Source organism: Tiliqua scincoides, chromosome 10 (genome assembly GCF_035046505.1).
Source record: "Tiliqua scincoides isolate rTilSci1 chromosome 10, rTilSci1.hap2, whole genome shotgun sequence".
Lineage (NCBI taxonomy): Eukaryota > Metazoa > Chordata > Lepidosauria > Squamata > Scincidae > Tiliqua > Tiliqua scincoides.
This window is the reverse complement of record NC_089830.1, coordinates 24411621-24433912: the sequence shown is the minus strand read 5'-3', so window position 1 is coordinate 24433912 and position 22292 is coordinate 24411621. Positions and strand designations below refer to the sequence as shown.

At 47.3% G+C, this 22292-nt stretch overlaps 1 protein-coding gene across 1 annotated transcript; it reads right to left on the bottom strand.

The window, feature by feature from the left end:
- Positions 1 to 532: 532 nt before the first annotated feature.
- LOC136661081 (very-long-chain 3-oxoacyl-CoA reductase-like) lies at positions 533 to 20636 on the bottom strand. The gene is made up of 12 exons (XM_066638100.1): positions 20622 to 20636; positions 19656 to 19727; positions 19330 to 19405; positions 18486 to 18596; positions 16242 to 16306; positions 15147 to 15191; positions 15015 to 15049; positions 9811 to 9892; positions 8310 to 8375; positions 6800 to 6946; positions 1318 to 1410; positions 533 to 601 (listed from the first exon to the last, which is right to left on the bottom strand). Exons 1-12 carry the CDS (start codon positions 20634 to 20636, stop codon positions 533 to 535), a joined length of 876 nt encoding a protein of 291 aa, XP_066494197.1.
- Between the last annotated feature and the right edge of the window lie 1656 nt (positions 20637 to 22292).

Here is a 22292-nt window from a genome sequence, read left to right as displayed (position 1 = left end):
TCTCGCTATATCCCATCCACTGAGCAGCAGGCAGGAAATTCTGGTGTCATCAGAGTCAAGAATGCACGCTGCAGCACACACCTAAGTATATTTTGCATCCATATCTTGAAAGCACAAACCTGGTCTCTTCTTCGAACTGAGCGATAAGGTCCAGCCCTGGAACACAGGGGAAAATAAGGAAGATGAGTGTCTCTGATCAAGTGCAGGGAGAATTTCCTGTTCCCTTCCTGATGAGTGACTGTGCTCAGACCATGTGCTCAGCATCTCTGGGGTTAGTGGGTCGTGGATATTGGGGCAAGAGGTCACCACTGCAGGCGGCTTGAAATCAGACATTGAGCTTGTATGAAACATAAATTCCAGACCTGGTTACAGAAATCAAAAGGGATACAGAAACTGGTAGAAACATTCTCAGTTTGCATACTATTTGATACCAGGACAAACTGCTTCATCATAATGAAATTAAGGGTTGCCAGCTGTTTTTACTGACTCTGCTCCCCCGCCTTTAGTATTGGGTAGCCAAATGAAGAAAGGGCTACTGAACCTTCAGGATGATGATGGCGCCATGATGGTGGACGAGGGAATTTTCTTTGCTGCAGTTTTCCTAAGAAAAATGGCCACAAGGGGAAAAAAAAAAAAAAAAAGACAGTGGACAGGCTTCTAAGGCAAACTTTTGCTCATGGAAGAGTTTTCTATCTTGCCTCAGAGCATGATGCAGCGAAAGGGAAACTTGTTCCCAAAATGTAGTTCCACAACTTGTGGAGTTTGTGCAGCTTGTGATAGTCTGGAACAATTAAGGGAATGAACACTGGTAGGGAACCTTCTGTTTTGTGCGCACAGCAGGGCGACAACCCTCTCTCATTCTCGCCCATCACTTATGGTTTCACACCTAAGTACAAAAGATTTCTGAATATTTTCAGTCAACCCACCAGTGAGCCAGTGCAGAAACATTTTTCTGCACCAAGAGTTGCGCAACTTTCTCCTGCTCCCCCACCCCACTCCCTAGGTAACTTTCCTTTCTTTGAAAAGGCTGATTCACACATACTGGATCATTCTGGTGGATGATCCACAACTAAACATCTTAAGGGATGTGTTGGGGGCTTTATGAAAAATACACAGAAGACAGGGATAAGGACATAAGAAGACCACTGCTGGATCAGGCCAAGGGCCTATCTCGTTCATCTTCCTGTATCTCACAGTGGCCCACCAGATACTTCAGGGAGCAGACAAGTCCACAAGATATCTGCATCCTGTTGTACCTCTCCCTTACACCTGGCATTCTCAGGTAGCCTACTTCCAAAACCAGGAAGTTGCACATACCCATCGTGGCTTGTAACCTGTGATGAACTTCTCCTCCATACGTCCGCCCAATTCCATTTCAAAGGCATCGAGGCAAGAGACCACCACCATATCCTATGGCAAAGAAGGTTCCACAGATTAATTACATGCTGGGTAAAGCATTTTTTTGTTTTGGTCTGCTTCCTTATTTCCGTCCTCACGTGACAAGCACAAAATGAAGTGGAATCACACACACACACACACACACACACACACACACACACACACACACACGCACGCACACACACATCCAGTGTACCCCACACTTTCTGCTTTGTTTAAAGGGAGCGGCTCCATCTGGGGTGGGCTGGAGGGAGGCAGCGGCAGCAGGTTCAGTTTTCAAAGGTCTCCTGTGGTAGCCCTGCCACTTGAAGCCAGTCGCATTGTTCTCTTGAGCTGTGGGCCAGCCCTTGTGCACCTGTTCTGCTTACTGGTGAGCATGACTGTGAGAAGTGATTGTGAGAAGCGACTAAGATGATTACGGGGCTGGGGCACTTCCCTTATGAGGAAAGGCTGCAGCGTTTGGGGCTCTTCAGCCTAGAAAAGAGGTGCCTGAGGGGGGACATGATTGAGACATAAATTATACAAGAGATGGATAGAGTGGATAGAGAGACATTCTTTTCCCTCTCACACAACACCAGAACCAGGGGACATCCACTAAAATGGAATGTTGGGAGAGTTAGGACGGACAAAAGAAAATATTTCTTTACCCAACATGTAATTAGTCTGTGGAACTCCTTGCCACAGGATGTGGTGATGGCATCTGGCCTAGATGCCTTTAAAAGGAGATTGGACAAGTTTCTGGAGGAAAAATCCATTACGGATTACAAGCCATGATGTGTATGCGCAACCTCCTGATTTTAGAAATGGGCTATGTCAGAATGCCAGATGCAAGGGAGGGCACCGGGATGCAGGTCTCTTGTTATCTGGTGTGCTCCCTGGGGCATTTGGTGGGCCGCTGTGAGATACAGGAAGCTGGACTAGATGGGCCTATGGCCTGATCCAGTGGGGCTATTCTTATGTTCTTTTGTTCTTATGATGCCACCATGAGGTGGATGTATATGTAGTTGCCACTGCACTCCTCTCCTCCACACTTCCTTTTCCGCTCTATTCCCCCACACCCTTGCTTTCTGAATTAAGAGAGTAAGAGGAGGTGGACCAGCAAAGCTGGGCAGATGAGGCAACTAACACTCTTTTAACCTACCTGACATAGAGTCACAACAGGTTCCCCACCATCGATATGAATGATCTGTAGTTGGAAACACCTGGAGAGGTATAAGAGGAATTGCAGCTCCGCCTCTTGGGTAGCCAGTTGGATAGGAAGGGGCCATTGTCCATGTGGTCTCTATCTTGTGGGTTAATAAAGGTTTCTTCAGACTGTTGTGATGATCAGACTAAATCACACCAGGCAAAACCCACACAGCAGGTGTAAAGCACGAAATTGTGTTGCAAGAGCCAGATAATATATCATTTGATGCCATTGCATTAGGGATGCAACCTTTAGCAACTTATTATTATTATTATTATTATTATTATTATTATTATTATTATTAACCGCCCTGGGTCCCTTTAGAGCTGCCCTGGGTCCCTTTAGGGAGAAGGGCGGGATAGAAATAAAGTTTATTTATTTATTTATTATTATTATTATTATTATTATTATTATTATTATTATTATACTGCTTTTCAATGAAAAGTTCACAAAGCGGTTTATAGAGAAAAATCAAATAACTAATGGATCCCTGTCCCCAAAAGGCTCACAATCTAAAAAGATGCAAAAGAATACCAGCAGATAGACACTAGAAAAGACACTGCTGGGGTGAGGAGGGCCAGTTACTCTTCTTCTGCTAAATAAAAGAGGAGCACCCACTTGAAAAAGTGCCTCTTATCCAGTTAGCAGGTTTATACAAGTTGTGTGCCTTGTTATCCACGATTATCCACTGTTACACAGGTTGTGCCTTGTTATCCATTTTGGAACCCCCAGTGGATACCAAATCGGTGGAAAAATAGCTTTAATGACATGCTTACAGGTTTCATGCTCCCCACTGTCACCCCAGAATGCATTGGTGCAGATGCTATAATGCCGTGTTTCTCAAACTGCAGGTTGGGTCGCCAGCCAAATTCAGGTGGGTCCCCATCCATTTCAATATTTTATTTTTTATTTTTAATATATTGGACTTGATGCTGTCATAGTATGTGAATGCATCTGGGGAAATGTTATAGATTTGTGGTTTTATCAGGTTACTATGTATATGCTTTTAACAATGATAGTAAATGGGACTTACTCCTGGGTGAGTGTGGGTAAGTATTTGTACTAGGGGGGATGGTATCCCTGATAACAGTGTAGAAAAACAAGATGGTATTAATTAACTGCATGGATTGATTTTGTAAGTTACTCAGGGAAACTGCATCTGCCAGTCCCTCCAAAGTTGCATGCATTGATTGCAAGCATATTTCATCAACACACTTTCCAAACTATAATGATTAACCAGCTAAAGTTTCTTCAGTCAGCAGAGAGTTGTAAAAATGTGGTTGCATCACATGTATATCTGTTTGGCCTTGTGCAGCACTGGTGCACCTTCCACCTCATCTTCGAACCTGTTCAGGCCAGTCCCTTGTCCTCGCAGCACTTTGAGCACACAGGAAGGAGGAAGAAGTCACACACGGAGGTTTTGTTTTCACACCTTCCCTTACCACCGACAAGGCTAGCAGGTTCTGTGCTTTTCCCCCTTGTGGTTGAGGAAGATTGTTATTATTATTCTCCTTGTGGTTGAGGAAGAGACTGATTGTTGGGTTGCCGTCATAATGACTGTTATCTTACATCACAAAGGGGAGCAAGGCTGTTTTTAAATCACTGGAGCAAAGAAACTATGTTTTTCAAAATTGATTTGCTATAGTGTGTTTTTTTGCCATCCATACGAGTGCTTGGAAAGGAACCCATGTAAATAATTACTCTCAACCTGTATATCATATTGAATTGTATGATTGTATCTTTTTTATTTTATTATTCATCAATAAAGAAAAGGAAAATATGATTCAGCTGAAAATAAGAGTTAGTCATGGCAGCTGAGCAAAAAACCAAGCCTCTGCCTGTCACAGACAGGGTGCATTACATTATACAGCAGCAGCAGAGTCCCTCGCTGTCGTAAGGTCATTCAGTGAACATTCGGTCCAATCTATTGCCTTTGTGGTGTAAACAGACACCCCTGCCAGATACTAACTGGGTGCACAGGCTAAAACTTGTTGCCTGGTGCAATTGCTACCCCCTGCACCCCCTTAGCTACACCAGTGCGTTCTTCGCCTGCCACTTCCTGGCCTTCCTGGAAAGTGGCACTTGCAGCAGCAGCAGAGTCCCTCACTGTCCTTAGCCTCATTCTAGATACTAGGCCTTGGCTGCTTCCAATTGGGTCCAAATTGGTTGTTATGTGATAAGGTCATTAAGTGAACACACAGTCCAAACTATTGCCTTTGTGGTGTAAACAGACACTCCGTGCTAGACACTAACTGGCTGCACAGGCTACCGGAGATAGATTGCCTCTTCTTTGAATTAAGAGCCTCTCAGTTGTGTAAACAGTCACTCTGCCGCAGGCTATGAGAGATGCAATTGCCTCATTAAGAGCATATTTATTGTGCTTTGACCACTGTCATTTATGAGGTTTGTCATTAAGCAAATGGTTGTTAAACAGTGCACGCCTGTATAAGGATATATGTGGCATTTTTGTCCTTCCTTATTATAAGAACATAAGAAGAGCGCCACTGGATCAGGCCAAGGGCCCATCTAGTCCAGCTTCCTGTATCCCACAGTGGCCCATCAAATGCCCCAGGGAGTACACAAGACAACAGACACAACCTGCGTCCTGGTGCCCTCCCCTGCATCTGGCAATCAGAGGCAGTCTACCTCTAAAGCCAAGAGCTTGCACATACCTACCATGACTTGTAACCAGTAATGAACTTTTCCTGCAGAAATTCCTCCAATCCCCTCTTAAAGGCATCCAGGCTGTGGCAAGGAGTTCCACATACTAATTACACGCTGGATAAAGAAATATATTCTTCTGTCTGTCCTAACTCTCCCAACTTTCGTGGATGTCCCCTGATTCTGGTGTTATGCAAATGCTTCCTGGGGCATTATATCTTTCCTTTTTTCTCCCCCTTATTCCTTTATAGGTTTTTTTAAAAAATACATATATACTATTGCATTTTACGATAGTATCTTTTTTATTTTGTTATTCATCAATAAAGAAAAAAAGATTCAGCTGAAAACGAGAAGCAGTCGTGGCAGCAGAGCTAAAAACCAAGCCTCTGCCTGGCACAGACAGGGCGTGTTACATTGTACAGTTTTTCCGGATGGGCAATCATCATTTAGCAACTTAACAAAACCAGCGAAAAATGAGCGCCAGGAGAAAAATCAGTTTCAACCAGCTTTCAGTTGTTTCGCTTTGATGGTTCTCACCCTTTCCCAAAAAAGCGGGAGGGGGTGGAAGCAGCTTGCCAAATTTGCAATTGAAACTTGGTGGGAAACTGCTCATCAACATAGGTGTGCAGGAGAACAAGACCCAAACAAAGCTTTAGGGCTGGGACACTGGGCCATGACCCATCCCCTCGTGGATCTCCAGAAAGGAAGGCTAGTCCTGCTTTAGCAGTCTCTTGAACAAGATTAAATTTAAAACATCCCCGATGGATGAAAACTGCAACCACTGGGGAATTAATGTCCGTCCCACGAGATACTGAAAGGCAAACGAAAAGAAGGAAAATGCTGAGCAAGGCTGAGTGAGGCTTTTCTCTGAGCAAGAGGAGTATTTATTATTATTTATTTATTGGAGTTGCAATCTGCCTTTCTCCCTGGGGGGCACCCAAGGCGACTAAGGAGTAGAGTTTGGGGGATGTAATGAGGCCGCAGCCTTATTAGCCAGAACTGGCTTCAAATTTATTCCCTCCCCCCCAGGAAACGCTTGGTTCTGGGAGGAGGCCAGAGGCACAGATGCCCCAAATTCTCTGTTACAGAATTCTCAGCATCCTCACAAGCTGCAGTTCCCAAGGCCCTCGGAGAGGAAACCAACTAATATCAGCAGGGCCGGCCCATCCATGAGGCCAACTGAGATAGCTGCCTTGGGTAGACTGATAGGAGGAACTCGCCTTCATGTGCTCACCGGCTTCTGCTCCCCTCTAATGTATGCCTGAGAATCAGCAGAGCTACTACTGCATTAATGGCACACAAACTGGTAATCGTTCTGCAAGCCCCATATCTCACCTACTGAGGCGAACTGCAGACTCTCCGATTGCATTTTGTAACATGAAAAACAAGTGGAGGTGGGAAATAAACTACCCACAACTAAATAACGTTTGGACTTTGCCCCAGAGGCAGACCAAGAATATGTTGGTGCTTCACATTTTTGTATAGAGGATAAAAAGCAAACAAGGGCTTGCCACTATCCATTAATCCACCTAGCAACTCACACACTGAACTCACCGTAATGCTGTGCTTAAGTGTGCCCAAGGTTCTGTTGGTGAGCCCCACAGTATCCAATGCCTTTTGTGCAAACACATCTGCCGGTATCTTCATAAATCTTACAATCTCGCTAGTCATATTGGAGTCAACAAAACTGGGCAGCACACTCTGTGGAAGGAAGGCGCATTAGAGTGGGTGACCATGTCTGAATCCATTCTTGTCTTCTCCAACTTAAGATTCCTCAGGTCAGGGGCTGGGAACTGCAGCCTGATGTTCAGTTGGCAGAAGGTTCTAGGCTGGAGGTCTAGGCTTCAAGTCCTTTTTTCCCAGACCTTGACAATCTGGAGGCTTCATATTCTGTCTGCCAATAAATGTGTATGGACTGGCAAAATGCCAATCCAGGTTTTTAGAAGTTACTCTACCATTGGAACCTCTTTGCCAATTCTGTCCCTTTTGTTGCTTCCAGTTCAGAATCACTGGGGAATTAGTGATGGGCTGCCTCTTAATTAGGCAGTTCCTGTGTGTGTGTGTGTGTGGGGGGGGGATTAATTGTTGTCTTCCTTTCATTATTATTTTCATTTTTCCTGTTTATAATAAAACAACACTATCACAAAATAATATGAAACAATGGAAGGGAACAAGTAATTAAAGCAAGCTTGCTTCCTCCTCTCCTTGGTCCTGCCCCTGGATACTAAAGTTGGTTAACTAAGGGCGCAATCCTGATTGCACCTTGGGCCAGCGTGGACTTGCACCAGGCCAGGAGGGTTGCAAACATGCCCTTAGTAAATTTGCACCTCCTCAGGAGTCAGCTGGGCCATGGAGGGTGTGAGGTCTCCCTGTGGGGGGAGGGGAGGGCCCACCTGGCCTTTCCGAGGGGGACCCCCTTGTGGAGGCCTCAGAACAGTTCACCAGAAGAAGAGGGGGGGTTGTGTCACCCGGTTCCCCCTCTTTGGGTTGGCAGCATTTGTCAGTCAGGAGCAGGGGCTGCTAGCAGCAGATCCTCCTGCCTGCTCTTCTAACTCCCAACTGCCTTGTCATCCCTGGCCTCCAGGTTTATGTAGGGCAGACCCCCGCTTTGGCCCCTCCCTTTCCCTCACAGGGATGGTACAGAAAGGGCCTGTCTCTGGGACTGCCCTCCCCTGGGATGACCAGCACTCCTCCCCTTCCTCTCTCTGGTTCCCTCCCACCTCCTCTCACCTGGAGCTGCCAGGGTTGTTCCTGAGATGGCTGGGAAGGCTGCTGCCTCTGCCCTGGTCTCTGCCTTTGGGGGGTGGGCTGACCCTGCCCACCTGGGTCCTGTAACTCTGCAGACGATGTTGGGAGGTCCAGCTGGGGGCTCCCGATGTCACAGCCAGGTGCCCTGCCCGCCAAGGCAGGCCCCGGCTGGCTGGGCGAGGGAGTGCTCCCCTTCTCCCCCGAGGCAGGAGAGGGGCGGCTGTCCAGCAGAATTTTGTCCTGTTGAGTGGTCTGCCACAAGTCCGATTGTCCTTTGATTGCTTGGGATAAGAACAGGAGGCTCAATCAACAGTACCTGCACAATGATGCCTTTGGAGCGGTATTCTCCGTCCAATGCTCGGGAGAAGACATCTATAAATACCTGAAAGGGCAGAAAAGTCAGAGTCTGAGGGTGAAAATACCTCTGTGAGCATTCAAGGTGTAGCAACCTCTTCAAAAGAAGGTCTCAATTGACAAGGGCACAATCAAGCTGCATGTTCCACTTATGTGAAAAGTAGATTATTTGAAGGTCATGAAGGACACACAGTGGTAGCAGGAAAGAAAAGAATGGATTTATAGCACTTTCCATGCTGAAAGGATGTATTGGTGACACATCAACACACAATCCTATGTTAGACACAATCATTGTATGCCTGTCCTACTGTCCTTGAAGGCTTCCGTGTGAAAAGCAGGAGGGACTTGGAGTCATTCTGACAAGCAAGAGGACCCATTCTGGGTCCTCCAGTAGTGTCGCTAAGGGGTGCAGGGGGTAGTAATTGTAGTGGGCCACAAGCATAAGGGAGGGCAGCAATCTGAGCTGAACACTAGTGACCAAAATAGTTAAAACTTTGGTTTTATAACACCATCATGTTATACACCATTCAATGTGGAATTTAATGCAGAATACAATGAAACAAACAGCATCAAAATATCTCTATTATATCAAAAGTTACAGCCAAATAACAAAAATAAAAATACAACTGCATTATGTAACAAAAACTATGTTTGGTTAACTCAAAACTGACCATTGAGACTGTTCATTCTGAAAGCCAATTACGTGTTCCTATGATACAGCAGTGAACCAATTAGTTGTTGATATAGGGGGAGCCTGGGGGGGGGGAGGCAGCAGAGCAAGTGGGCAGCGAGCTGCTGGGGGAGGAGGCAGATTTCCCCCCATTTTCACCCTTTTTAAAAGGCCAAGTGTGACGTCACAACCAGGGCATTCTGAGTTCAGCACTGGGCTACATGATCCTTAGCTACGCCACTGGAGTCCTCTCTCACCCTGTGTGTGACATCTTCCCCATCCATTGGGAAGGGAAGGATCCGGAAAGATCAGCCACAACAAGAAAATCACCAGTCGTCTTAACAGAAGAAGAAAAAGCTCAGTCAATGGCTCCTCCTATCTTGTATCATCCTGTGTTCAAGCCCTTTGAGTTCTTCAGCTTGCAGGAGGGCATCTCAAAACAGGGCACACCTGAGCAGCCTTTCATATGGCAGGTGTAGCCCCGTAGAAATGCACTCATTCCTGTAGTTCTTACTCTTTTTCTGCTTAAGCTAGGAACACACCAGCAAGTTTTTCGTGCACAACCAGTCAACTGCCCCTCCAACCCAAGCCACCTCTTTCCCATCCAGAGAAGCTGCAGGCATGGTGGGAAAAAGACAGAAGAAACCCCCTGGAAGTAATATTACTATCACTCAACTGACTGGGAGCTGGCACCTTTCCCTTCAGCAGGCCACAGAACTGCACCAGAAAAATATGTCCTATTGACAGCCTGAACCTGAAGATATAGGGTTACAGAGGTGTACATGCTACTCACCTTGGATGCAGAATATATCTGTTGCAGGGGGATAGGACGACGGGCAAATATCGAAGACATGTTTATGATAATCCCCTTCTTCCTACAGAGAGAGTCAATCTGGTGAGTTACAGCAATATCTGCCCTTCCCTAAGGAATCCAATGCAAACCAAGATTCTCCAAAATATTCCAGAGGCAACAGGCAGGGATGCCTTTACAGCAATCAAAAAGCCCTTGTGGCACCAGAAAGACTGTGACCCCAAGGACTGGAAAAGAGCAAATGGAGACAAGCAAATGTCTATTTCTAGCTAAGTACGTTACATCAGTGCTTCTAAGTTATGTGATGTGGCCAACCAACCATTTTGGGTTCAATGTGCCAGGGACCAGAACCATCTCTGTGCTTCATAATGAAGTCTTTTTATCTGATCACTCCTCCTTAGATAAGGTGGCTAATACACAAGGTAGCAGGTTAGTTGGGTTAATGTCATCTTTTCAGTTAACTTGCTTTCATGGCAGTTTTTTGGATAACTCAAAGGGTTATTTCACTTACTTAAAAAACAGTAGGGCAGCAAGTGTCATTGATTATATTTTTTGTTCCACCATTTTATTATTATTATTTTATTATTAACAGTATTTATATACCGCTTTTCAACTAAAAGTTCACAAAGCGGTTTACAAAGAAAAATCAAATAACTAAATGGCTCCCTGTCCCAAAAGGGCTCACAATCTAAAAAGATGCAAAAGAATACCAGCAGACAGCCACTAGAACAGACAGTGCTGGGGTGAGGTGGGCCAGTTACTCTCCCCCTGCTAAAAAAGGAGCACCCACTTGAAAAAGTGCCACTTACCCAATTAGCAGGGGTAATTATCTTACCCAATTAGCAGGTAATGCCTCTTACCCAATTAGCAGGTTATTATCTTTTAAGCTGAACTATGACATCTTAGATCGTCCTGATAGTGATCATTACCTGTATATCTCTCTATATCGACAGAAATCCCTCAGCTGCCTTCTATTTCCACTGATTGGGCTGAGAGGACTATTGTTGTGGGGAAACCATTGAAATGGTCCCCCACTATGGATTTATCAATCCGGGAATTATTAAACAGTCCTAATCTTGTGGTTTTGCATAGGGACGTTGTTAAAGGAGACATGGATCCTATAGAAAGCCTTAACTATATTACTTCAATGTTAAGGCCTTTATTAGTTCAGAAGACACGGGAACCTGGTTCTGCCCCCTACCGGGGTAGCTGGTTTGATAAGGAATGTAGATTGGCCAAAAAACGTCTGACTCGATTGATTAGGAAGACAAGACAAACTCGGCTAGTTTCAGATTTAGATGCTTCGACCCAATGTCGTTCAACTTATAAGGAACTTCTGAAACAAAAAATGAGTGCACATATGTCAGCTCAGTGGAAGGAATTGGGGAAGGCTGTCGTGGAAAAGAATGAAAAAAGTTTTGGTCTTTAATTTCACCTCCCAATTTGGGTCTTAGCTGTAAAATGAATGACTGTATTGCTGCTGGTACATGGTGTTCATATTTTAGTAATATATTTGATAGTGACGCCAATGCCAGGCAAAATGATGTTAGCAATAGCCAGTCGCTTTTGGCATTAACACCAGAATGGCCCCCAGTCACAGAACAGGAAGTAGGTGAACTTATAGATGCTCTAGCAACAGGAAAAGCACCTGGAGAGGACATGATTCCTCCCGAGGTGTATAAGACCAATATTGAATGGTGGACCCCTCTCCTTGCCAAATTATTTACTTACATTAATGCTGCAGGACTTTTCCCGGAAGGCTGGAGGCAGAGTATTATTTTTCCAGTTTACAAAAAAGGGGATAATTCTAACCCCCAGAATTATCGCCCAATTAGTTTACTGGACATTAGTTCTAAGATCTACTGTCGTTATCTCCTTCAGAAGCTGGTAAAGTGGGTTGAGGAAAGTGATATTTTACATCAAGAACAAGCTGGGTTTAGGAAAGGCCATTGTACAGTGAATCAAATCTTTGTCCTTCACCATTTAATTTGTACATATACAAGCAAATGGCTATTTGCAGCATTTATAGACTTTTCCTCTGCATTTGATACAGTCCCTAGGGATTGTCTATGGGATAAGCTTGCTGGGACTAATATTGATAGGAGGCTGCTGCTCTTAATGCAGGAATTATATACTAATACTACCTTGAGGGTAAGGATTAATGCAGATGGAAGATTGACGGAGGAAATTTGTTCTACCAAAGGTGTTAGACAAGGGTGCTTGTTGGCCCCACTTCTTTTCAACCTTTATATTAACAACATTGTAAACTTTCTAACTCATGCAGATCATTTCCCCCCTTCAATTGGAAACCTTAAGATTGCAACCTTTCTTTATGCGGACGACATTGTTTTATTATCTTTGAATAGGAAAGGGCTTAAGAGAATTTTAAACAAGCTACAAGATTTTAGTGATTCGGAGCAATTGAGGGTGAATTACGCCAAATCTAAAATAGTGGTTTTTGGCAAGCGTTCACCTAAATTTAGTTGGACTTTGGGTGATCGCAAGATTGAACAAGTTCCTGCCTTCAGATATTTGGGTGTATTCTTTGACAAAAGAAATAGCTGGAAATCCCAACTTCAAAATGTTAAAACATTAGCACAAAAATCAAGCTATGCCTTACTAAAATTTTTCCATTCCAGAGGAGGCAATTTGGTAATTCCAGCTTAAACGTTTTTCGGGAAGAGTAATTTCTCAAATGTTATATGGTATAGAGATCTGGGGTATAAAGCAGAACAATGTACACATTCCCAAAGTTGTTCAAAATAAATTTTTGAGGCACATTTTGGCAGTTCCCCCATCTACTCTGGCAGCATTTCTCAGAATGGAGACAGGTATGGTATCTATAAAGGCCAGGGCTGCCGTAGCCATAATTTCTTATTATAAAAGAGTGTTGAACATGCCGGAAAATCGTCTTCCTAAACTCTGTTTGGCTGAGCAGTGGAGAAGAGGAGATTGGGCTACTTTGGTGCAAATGCTCTTAAAATCTAAAGCTCTTTCTACTGACAATTTTGTCTTTTCTGAAATTAAACAAGTGCTGAGGGAATGGATGTTCAAACTGGATAATGATCAGGACTTAGATATAGTAAGATCTTCAAATTGTTCTCAGCTGTATCGTTTCCTGAAACCAAGTCACTCAAGAGTGCAATATTTATATTCACTTACCTTTGCCTCTTTGAGAAAGGCGTTTACTGAACTGCATTTCCAAACCATGCCAACGGCAGTTCTAGATGGCAGATATTTGTCCATTACCAGGCATTTGAGCTTTTGTATTTGTGGAGCAGGACAGATCGAGGATATTGTACATTACCTGCTTCATTGCTAGCTTTATTAAAACCCTAGGGCAGGCGTGCGCAAGATGTCGATCGCGATCGACCGGTCGATCGCCAAGCAAAATCCGGTCGATTGCACGTCGAGCCTCCCGTCCGCCATGTTGAAAGGGGCGGGAAAGAGCCCTGGAGCTTCCTGATTGGCCCGGCGCCACAGAGTGTCCCGGATGTGATGGTGGACCAATCGGGAAGCTGCAGGGCTCTTTCCTGCCCCTTTCAACATGGTGGGCCAATCGGGAAGCTCCAGGGCTCTTTCTTGCCCCTTTCTGTGCAAGTCTTTTAAACAACTTAAAATTGTTTAAAATTTTAAAAATGCGGGAGCCCGTGGCCGGCGGGGACGCTCTGGTTGCTGCTGCTGCCCCCCGCAGGCGCTGCCATCCCTGCCTCGGGAGCCAGGCGCTGTGAGGCTGCGGCCGGCGGGAGGGCGAGCACCGCCGGAGGCACCGCCGAGACCCCCTCCCTGGGGACAGGTAAGGGGAGCCTGGGAGGAAGCATGGCGCGGCTGGGCTGCGCTGCCTCATGTCGCCGCCTTCCTCCCGAGGCTGGGATCGGCCCTGCGGCACCCTCGGAGAACTTTTCCTGCTCCCAGAGGGTGAGCTGAGCAGGCACCTTGGGGCAGAGGGAGGGCAGGTGGGGAAGAGGGTGTGGGGCTGCCCCCGTTGCCCTCCTGGAGGGCTCCCCAGCTGCTCCCCTGGCCCCACACCTGGTGTCCCCCCACTTCCCATCACCCCCCCCCAAGTTGCTCTCCTGGAGGGCTCCCCAACCCCTCCCCCTGGCCCCACACCTGGTGTCCCCCCACTTCCCATCACCCCTCCAAGTTGCCCCCCTGGAGGGCTCCCCAGCCGCTCTCCTGGCCCCACACCTGGTGTCCCCCCACTTCCCATCACCCCCCCAAGTTGCTCTCCTGGAGGGCTCCCCAACCCCTCCCCCTGGCCCCACACCTGGTGTCCCCCCACTTCCCATCACCCCTCCAAGTTGCCCCCCTGGAGGGCTCCTCAGCCACTCTCCTGGCCCCACACCTGGTGTCCCCCCACTTCCCATCACCCCCCAAGTTGCTCTCCTGGAGGGCTCCCCAACCCCTCCCCCTGGCCCCACACCTGGTGTCCCCCTACTTCCCATCACCCCTCCAAGTTGCCCCCCTGGAGGGCTCCCCAACTCTTCCCCTTGGCCCCACACATGGAGTCACCCCACTTCTCATCACCCCCCAAGTTGCCCCCCGGAGGGCTCCCCAACCCCTCCCTGTGGCCCCACACATGGAGTCACCCCACTTCTCATCACCCCCCAAGTTGCCCCCCTGGAGGGTAGATCTCTGGGCCTTGCTGGGTTTCAAAGTAGCTCTCGAACCAAAAAAGTGTGGGCACCCCTACCCTAGGGTAAGATTTTTGGAGCCAATTTTGGCTACCCTTCAAGGGGAGAACACACAAATGAAATTGTGTTGGTTACTTTCCCATTGTGACCCATTGGTCACTTATAGCTTAGCGCTGTTTGCCAAAGCTGCCAGAACTATTCGTGCCAACTACTTGGGGGAAATAGCGGTAGATTGTAAAGGAGATTCCTTAATATGATGGGTGTAGGTGCCTTTGTGCTTGATTTTGACCTAATTTTATCATTTTATCGTTGTTTCTATTTTGATGTATACTTGGATCCATATATTTTATCTTATCTCATTGTGATGGCTTTTAGCTAATACAATAAACTATTTTGACTATTTTGACATCTGCTCATGATACTTTTTTCCTATACTGTTGACAACCCCAATCAAAATCCAGTTTCCTTGGAGGAAGCAGAAGCCCTCACAGGTGTCATTCTGGAATACTGTACAGGCAGATTCTGAGGGGTGCAGATTCCCTCCTCGCCTACCTGGCAACCATCTGAGGAAGGATGATCTGTGTCATCTAGGAGAACAAGAGCAGTGACACACAGTCAGTGATGGGAAACGGGGCCCAAGCACCTTCCCCTTCCATGTCCCGTTTCCATCCATACATCACCCACCTTCAATGTTGAAAGTATATTGCAGTTCACCAAGTCAGGTATAACCTGTAAGAGAAGGAAAAGAAGTGTGACTGTCTTGGTTGTTGTCTTGTCACAAAGCTTCTGGCAGCTGATGAGAGACCAAGGGGGCCTTGACTTTCCAGACCACCTGGGCATCTCTCCACAGCCTTTGGAGCGTCACAGGACACTTCAGCTAGTAAAAGGTGGAGAGAAAGAGCGGCCACAGTCTGAATTTGACAGAAGTAGAGCCTGAGTCTACTTGAAGACTTGAATTCAAGGTTTGTTTTAAAATGTATTGATTTTAGTTAAGCTCCACTTTTCAATCAAAATAGTGTCCTAAAAAAGACCTACTCCCTTGGTCACGGTGTTTACTAGCTCCTCCATGCAAGAGAGGGATGTTTCAAAGACAAGGCAAAGGCACAAGAAGGCCCCACCCCTGGCACCCCGTGTGCCCGCCCCCGGGCCCGCCCTCCCCCTCCCAATAACGCCCCTCCCGCCCCCACCTCACACCCCCATGCCTACGTTTGCCGCTTATGTCAGGTTTCTCCCTCCACGCATTGGCACATCTGGATGCGCTGACCTAGCTCCCACTCACGGAGGCGCAAACATGCTTTACGGCACGTTTGTGACCCTCCAGGGCACCTATGCTGGCATGAGTGCCGGTTAGGATTGCGCCCTTAATGTGTGGCCCTATTTGCAGCAACAGAATGGCAACCTCTCTGAACATTGTTTCCAAGAAGGTTAGAATTCCACACCATATTTGCTCTAGGAAGGGGAGCCCAGCAGCTCAGGGTCAGTGATTAAAAAGGCCCAGTGTTGGGGGGGGCATGTAAGGGCACTTTCCAACTCAACCTGAGAAGAGCCCCATTACATGCCTGCTTGAGACCTGTGAAATATGGGGTGGTGGACAGGGGAGCCACAAACGAGCACTGTACTTTCTACTTCACACGCTCAGCTGATTGCAACCCAGGGATGGCAGCCAACATGTCACAATGCACTGAGCCACCAACTGTGTGCAGGGGAGATTGCACAAATGGCGGTACCTGATGACAGGCAGGGAGGTGCCAGGTGATCTTTGGCTGAGACCAAACTCACCTTGTCAATGTCAGGGAGGTCTAGAAAACGCAGTGGCAGAGGAACGTTCATGCCAACATTGTTCACTGTAAAAAGAGTGAGCAGAGGGTGAGTTGTCACACAGACACAGAAGGCCAGTGGGTCAGAGCCACCACCCTTCCGCCTTCGCTCAGCAACAAAGCAGAGGAGCACAAAGAGACCTCAGGCACATACTTCAAGACAACAGGCTGGAATGTGGGTTGAAATTAGAGGCCACCTGTATTGGAATCGCAGAAGATCTGGCCAGGAGGTAGATGTGGTATCAGCAGTGGCCCCTTTAAGGGTAAGGCCTGGGCACCCAGCAGAGTGTGCTGCACAGCTGCAGCCACTTGAAGGGAATAGAGCCCTCAGGCATAAAAGCACCTGATAAAGGGAGAGTTTGGTGTGGGTAGCAGAAGGTGGGAAGCTTGAGGAAGGACAGACTGGAGAAATGGACTGAGGAATTGATGGCTAATAGACTGCTGGAACTGCTGATGGACTGATGTGTGAATGGACTTTGGAAGCTGCTGGAGCAGAAACTACTGGAGACACTAAGACTGGTATTTGGCTGCTGTGCCCAAGATCTGCTGAGGACCAAGGGGCTGCTGTAGTGGCGGGAGGCTGCTGGCAGGAAGGAGGACCTCTGTAGGTTAAACAGGCAAGCTACCCTGGTGGTAGGGTTCAGCAGTACTGCAGGGCAGAACCAGGGTCACTTTTGAGGAAAGAAGGGGAGCTAATTAGCTAAAAGTGGGCATAGTTCTCCAGGCAGAGCTTGGACTGGGAATCTGGCAGAACACCACCAGACTGATGCAACCACAACATGTTCAAATGAAAAAACTAGAGACATCTTTAGAAAATGGACCCTCTGTCAGATCACCAGGGGAGGATAGCCCTTGCTTTCCTGATAGCAGAGTGGCATGGGAGCGTAGGGAAAGAGCACAAGAAGCAGGCGATCCCAAACAGAGCCAAAGAACAGCCACAGGCTTGTTTGTTGCAGAATTGTATTGGTGAAGGAGCAGGCAGAAGAGTAGTCAGTCAAACGGTCCAGAAGTCAGGGATACAGCAGGTCACAGTCACGATAAAGCACAGTCCCAGCCACAGAACAAACCAGCAACACGACACACAGACACTCCACCACAGCAACCCACACCTGAAGTCTGCTCTTGCCCCCATATATACCGGGGCCAGCCAATCAGAGTAGGGCGACCTCATAGTCACAAGACAGTCTTGTGACCCACTCTGATTGGCTGTCCAGTGGTGCATTGCACCATTCCTCCATAGCCTACGTGACTCAGCACACATTTCTCCCAGCTCACATGGCTCGCACCTGCAACAGGTGCAGCTGATTACCAATCACATACAGTGGTGCTGTTCCTTTAATTTACATTTCATATGAGGCCTGGACATCAAGGCCCCTCCTGCCACATCCTGGCTCACAACAATTCAGGGCTTGGGATGCCAAAGGCCTGACACCCTCTCCCCATTTTGATATTCTCTGACCCTCTGTGGGAGGGACTTCCAGTGATTTCTCCACTGCTTGCTGGACATACAGCTCACTCCTATCTTGCATTGGAACAGGCAAGTTCAGCGCAAGATTGGGGTCAGAAGTGGCTCAGCAGGAGGCAAGGGGAAACTCTTCCCCTTACTCCCAGGTAAGCCACCACGGCCCCAGTGGGTCTCCATGGACTTGTGTCACCTCAGCACCTATTGTGCTGTTAGGATTGTGCGCATAGTGTGCATGTTGCTTTACTAAAAAACTTAATAAGAAGTATAAATAGGAAAAGGTGCATATACCGAGAATGCCACCTCAGGAGGTGGCACAAGTCTGAGGAGAACGGAGCAGCTTCAAGCTCTTCCTCACTGCCCAGGGAACGGGGTTGTTATCCATCATAACAGCTGGGTCCCAGCCCTGCCTCCTGCTCCCCGCCCACCCTCCACCCGCCCTCCCACCACCTCAGAACCCCTCCCTCCTGCCTCCTCCTGCCCTCCCCAGGCCTGGGCATTGGCCAAGCTTGGCTGATGCAACCCTCCCTACCCATGTTGGTGAGGAGGCAGGATGCAGCCTCCGTGGGCTGGCACGCAACCCAGCGCCGGCCCAGCCGACTCCCGAGAAGGCGCTAACGTGTGCTACCCTCCTGGGCTGGGACTGGTGCTGGCCTATTGTGCTGTTAGGATTGCTCCCATAGTGTACATGACACAAGATTAAAAAGCTTAATAAAAAGTATAAATAGGAAAAGGTGCATATACCCAGAATGCCAATCTCCAGGCCCTGCAGAGCATCTCGAATCGGCTCATAGCTTTCCGATCCCTCGGCGAAATCCATCTGGATGACTCTGGTGCTTCGGCCGTGCTGTTCCTCTGGGAAGTGAAGGCAAAGAGATGCTGGAACTCCTTGCCAGAACAGGTCACTAGACCAACAGGCAGACTTAGGAACACTGAGCAGTTGTCTGACACATGCAGGTGTCCAGTCTTGCAGGGGTCCGAACAGCCTGTCCGGTTATGTCTCCGAAGCAGAACAGCCAAATCCTAACTAACTTTCTGTGCCGAGCTGCAGCGGCACCAGTACGGCCTCCACTGTATCCAGCATGGAAAGAGAGGCAGCTGGAGGTCTCCCTGATGTTAGGAGACACCTGTTCCCTTGCCCTGAAGTAAGCAGCCACTGCCGCTATGGGACTACTTGGATCTGCTCCAGCAAAATCTTTAGCTCAAGTCCAAAGAGCCATATGTCGGTGTTTCAGGCCTGGGAAGGGGGATAAGATCAAACAGGAGCCTATGCCGCTGTCCATGCCCCCTCCCAGTGCTGGTCTGCCCTCCCCATCCCCCACTACCGCCCTCCCCCCTTATAATGCACACTCTTCCTGTAACAAAAAACAACGAGATAGCAAAAGAACAGCATACTTATCAATCTATCATCATAAAACAAACAACCTTCAACATGGCTCCAACTTTCTGTGTCAGTAATTACTTTAATTACTTTAATTAATTCTTTTCTTTCAGGATCCCAGAGCTCTGGAAAGAGTCCCATTTCTGAGAGCTGGACCCAGCAGCTTGCCCAGTCACCTCCACCTCCCAGGTGCAGCTTCTCACTTACCAATTTCAGCAGCCACCTGCTTCAGCTTTTCTAGGGAGCGGCTGATGAGAACCACGTTGAGGCCCCTCTTGGCAAGCTGGAAGCCAAGAAGGAGAGTCAGGAGATCAAAGGGTTAGCTGCAAAGGACTAGCTGCAAAGGACTAGTTGCAAAGGGCTAGGAAAGGCCAATCACCAAGTGTGAAAAGTGCCTGCTGTGCTCCTTTTCCTGTCGGAAGGTTCCTGGATCACTTGTGTCTTTCTCTTTGCTTACACCTTGAACGTACATGAACCTAAGCATGCCCAAGAGGACCCTTCTAAGATCCTTTCAAACATCATAGTCCACTCACCTCATGCGCGTAGGCTTTTCCAATCCCCGCCGTGGCTCCGGTTACCACTACAAAGGAGGCAGAAAGGACAAGCTATGAACAAGAGGAATGTCACCCGGAAGAGTTTCACTCAAGAAGTTCAATCCTTGTCAGAAATCCAAAGAACTTCCTAAGTTCATCATCTGAGGACCCCTTTGTGACAATGGCTTCTGCATGAAGGTCATTTCAGTGCAGGAAGAGGTGCCAACTGCATTACATACAACCCGTGGAACCCCAGGTGCACATGTCCACCCCTGCAAAGTAAGAGTGCTGGGGATACAGTCAGAGCTGGACACAAACCCCAGGAGACAGATTTGGTGAAGGAGCCAGGCTGCAGGATCGGGTTGGAGTAGTGTTGGGTTTGAGTGAATAAGTGCTGGGACAACATGATGAATGCGCAGACAGAGGAGACGGAAGAATGGGTGAGAACAAGAATAGAGACTTGATAACAAGGCAAACCCAGAGCGTGTGCCAATAAGTGCAGGATCCAATTTCCTGAGCCAATTGAGGGTCAGAGTTTTTAGTCCATTAATTAAATCTGCACCAATATCCATCCAAACAAGACCATCATTTGGAAGATAAAAGGCAGGCTCTCCTTGTTTTGAGAGGATGCATTCCTGAGTCTCAGCAGGCATCATCTCAAGAGTGGTGATCTGCTTTTGGCTTCCCCTCTGCCATGGTTTATAGCAACATGTATTCTAAGAAGTCATTTCTTTTAAATGTCTTGCTCAATTAACCCATTTCTGCCCAGCTCACAGGTATGCACATTTGATCACTTGCATACATGCAACATTGGGCAGAAATGACTGAATGAATGCATTTTTTAAGTCAATCTAAAGGTCTTCAGAGATGAATCTAACTTATTAATCAATGAGCTGCGGGGAACCTGCACAGGATTCAGCCTCTGTTCCATTCCCCATGAGATGATGGCACAAAAGAGGCACTCACCTGCCCAAGGTCCATAGCTGGCCAGGTCTACCCCTTTCCACTCTTTTGACAGCACATAAATCCTCAACCGATGTCCCACGCCACAAGCAGCTTGCCAAAGGAGACAGAGAACAGTTATAATTCCGAGGATAGACAGTGCCAGGTTGAGATAGAACGTGCTGTTGGAAGTCATTGCTTCTCTTTTTCAGCAGCATACACTGTCCCTGATCAGACAGCTTCACGAGAGATGGAGCACAAGCAGGCTCTTTTATTCTTCTATCTCAGGGAGGTGCCTGCAGAGTTGCTAAACCTCTAGGAAGGTGCTGGAGTTGCCAGGAATCTGCAACAATCCCTAGGTGACTTTTGAAAACCATGCTGGAGATTTCAACAGGGGCTGCAGGAATTTCCAATGTAACATCACTTGCAAAGACTTGCTAGAGAGGCCAGGATTTGTTACCCAACTTTCCTCCTGGGTAAGTATGCATTGGACCGGGGGGGCGGGGGGCAGAATATGCCACACTTGCTGAAAGTCTTTTTATTCCCACTATGTATACATATGTTCCATATGTATTTTCCATGTACCACATGCTGCGATACAAGGATATCTGCAAGAGGGATCTGCAGGCCTTAGGATTGGACCTCAACCTTGGCCTCTGAGCGTCCCGCTTGGACTGTGCAGCATGGCCTCTCCCAGTTTGAAGAGACACTTGGCCAACAAACTGAGGCAAAGAGGCAAAGAAGGAAGACCATAGCCAGGGGGACAGACCAGGGACAGACCACACTTGCTCCCAGTGTGGAAGGAATTGTCACTGCCAAATCAGCCTTTTCAGTCACACTAGAAGTTTTCCAGAACCAGGTCCACTAAATATTCCAAGGAAAGATCTAAGGAGTTCAATTTGGAATCAATTTTATAAAACCAGCTAGATAAAAAGGGGTCTCTTATCAGGTCATTAAGAAGGGAATCGGATGGAAGAGACAGATGGAGACGGAGCCAAAATTTAAATGTTAAAGCCCAAGCTATAGTTGAAGGGAGATGAACTCCCAGCTCGAGAGCCAGCGTTACTAACCAGATGGAATTTGGGACTCCGAGAATCCTCCTAAAAAATACGGCCGCAACTCAGTCCAGAGTGCTATTGGCTTCCGCAGCCCATATGGGGACGCCATATAACAATTGGGTCACAATCTTAGCTCTAAAGATCTGAAGAGCAGCAGGCACAAACTGGTTACCGATACCATAATGGAACCGAGCAATCGCCTTAAAATGATGGTGTGAGGTGGCGATAGCTGACTTCCTATGGGCCGCCCAAGTTAATCGGTGATGGATATTTAGATTTTATATACTGCCTTTCTCTGTTTTTACACAGCAATATATTCATTTATGTAAACTTATGTAAATTTATTCAAATTTTAAATGTAAATTAATTTTTTTTTTCCCCTGGCCGCTGACATAGTGTCAGATAGATGATGTGGCCCTCCTGCCAAAAACTTTGGACACCCCTGGTTTAGGGTGAGGGTGCTGACAGCCAGGATAGTCTTTGGAGCCCAGGTCTACCAGGCTTCATGATGCAGAGCCCAGGTCTACCTGACCATGCTGCACCAGCAGTTAGATAAAGTAATACGGAAAACCAAACGCACTCCCAAGTCTCTTTAAAATCTTTGAAATATAGAAAAGCCAGTGCAGAAAATTTGCAT

Coding starts and splice junctions, on each gene's coding strand:
- LOC136661081 (XM_066638100.1), bottom strand. Junction 16,307..18,485: donor CCTGGAGATTGGCATTCTGG/GTATATGCACCT, acceptor CTCTTTTTACAG/TGAACAATGTTGGCATGAAC. Junction 9,893..15,014: donor CTTCCTCAGATGGTTGCCAG/GTAGGCGAGGAG, acceptor CTCTCTCTGTAG/GAAGAAGGGGATTATCATAA.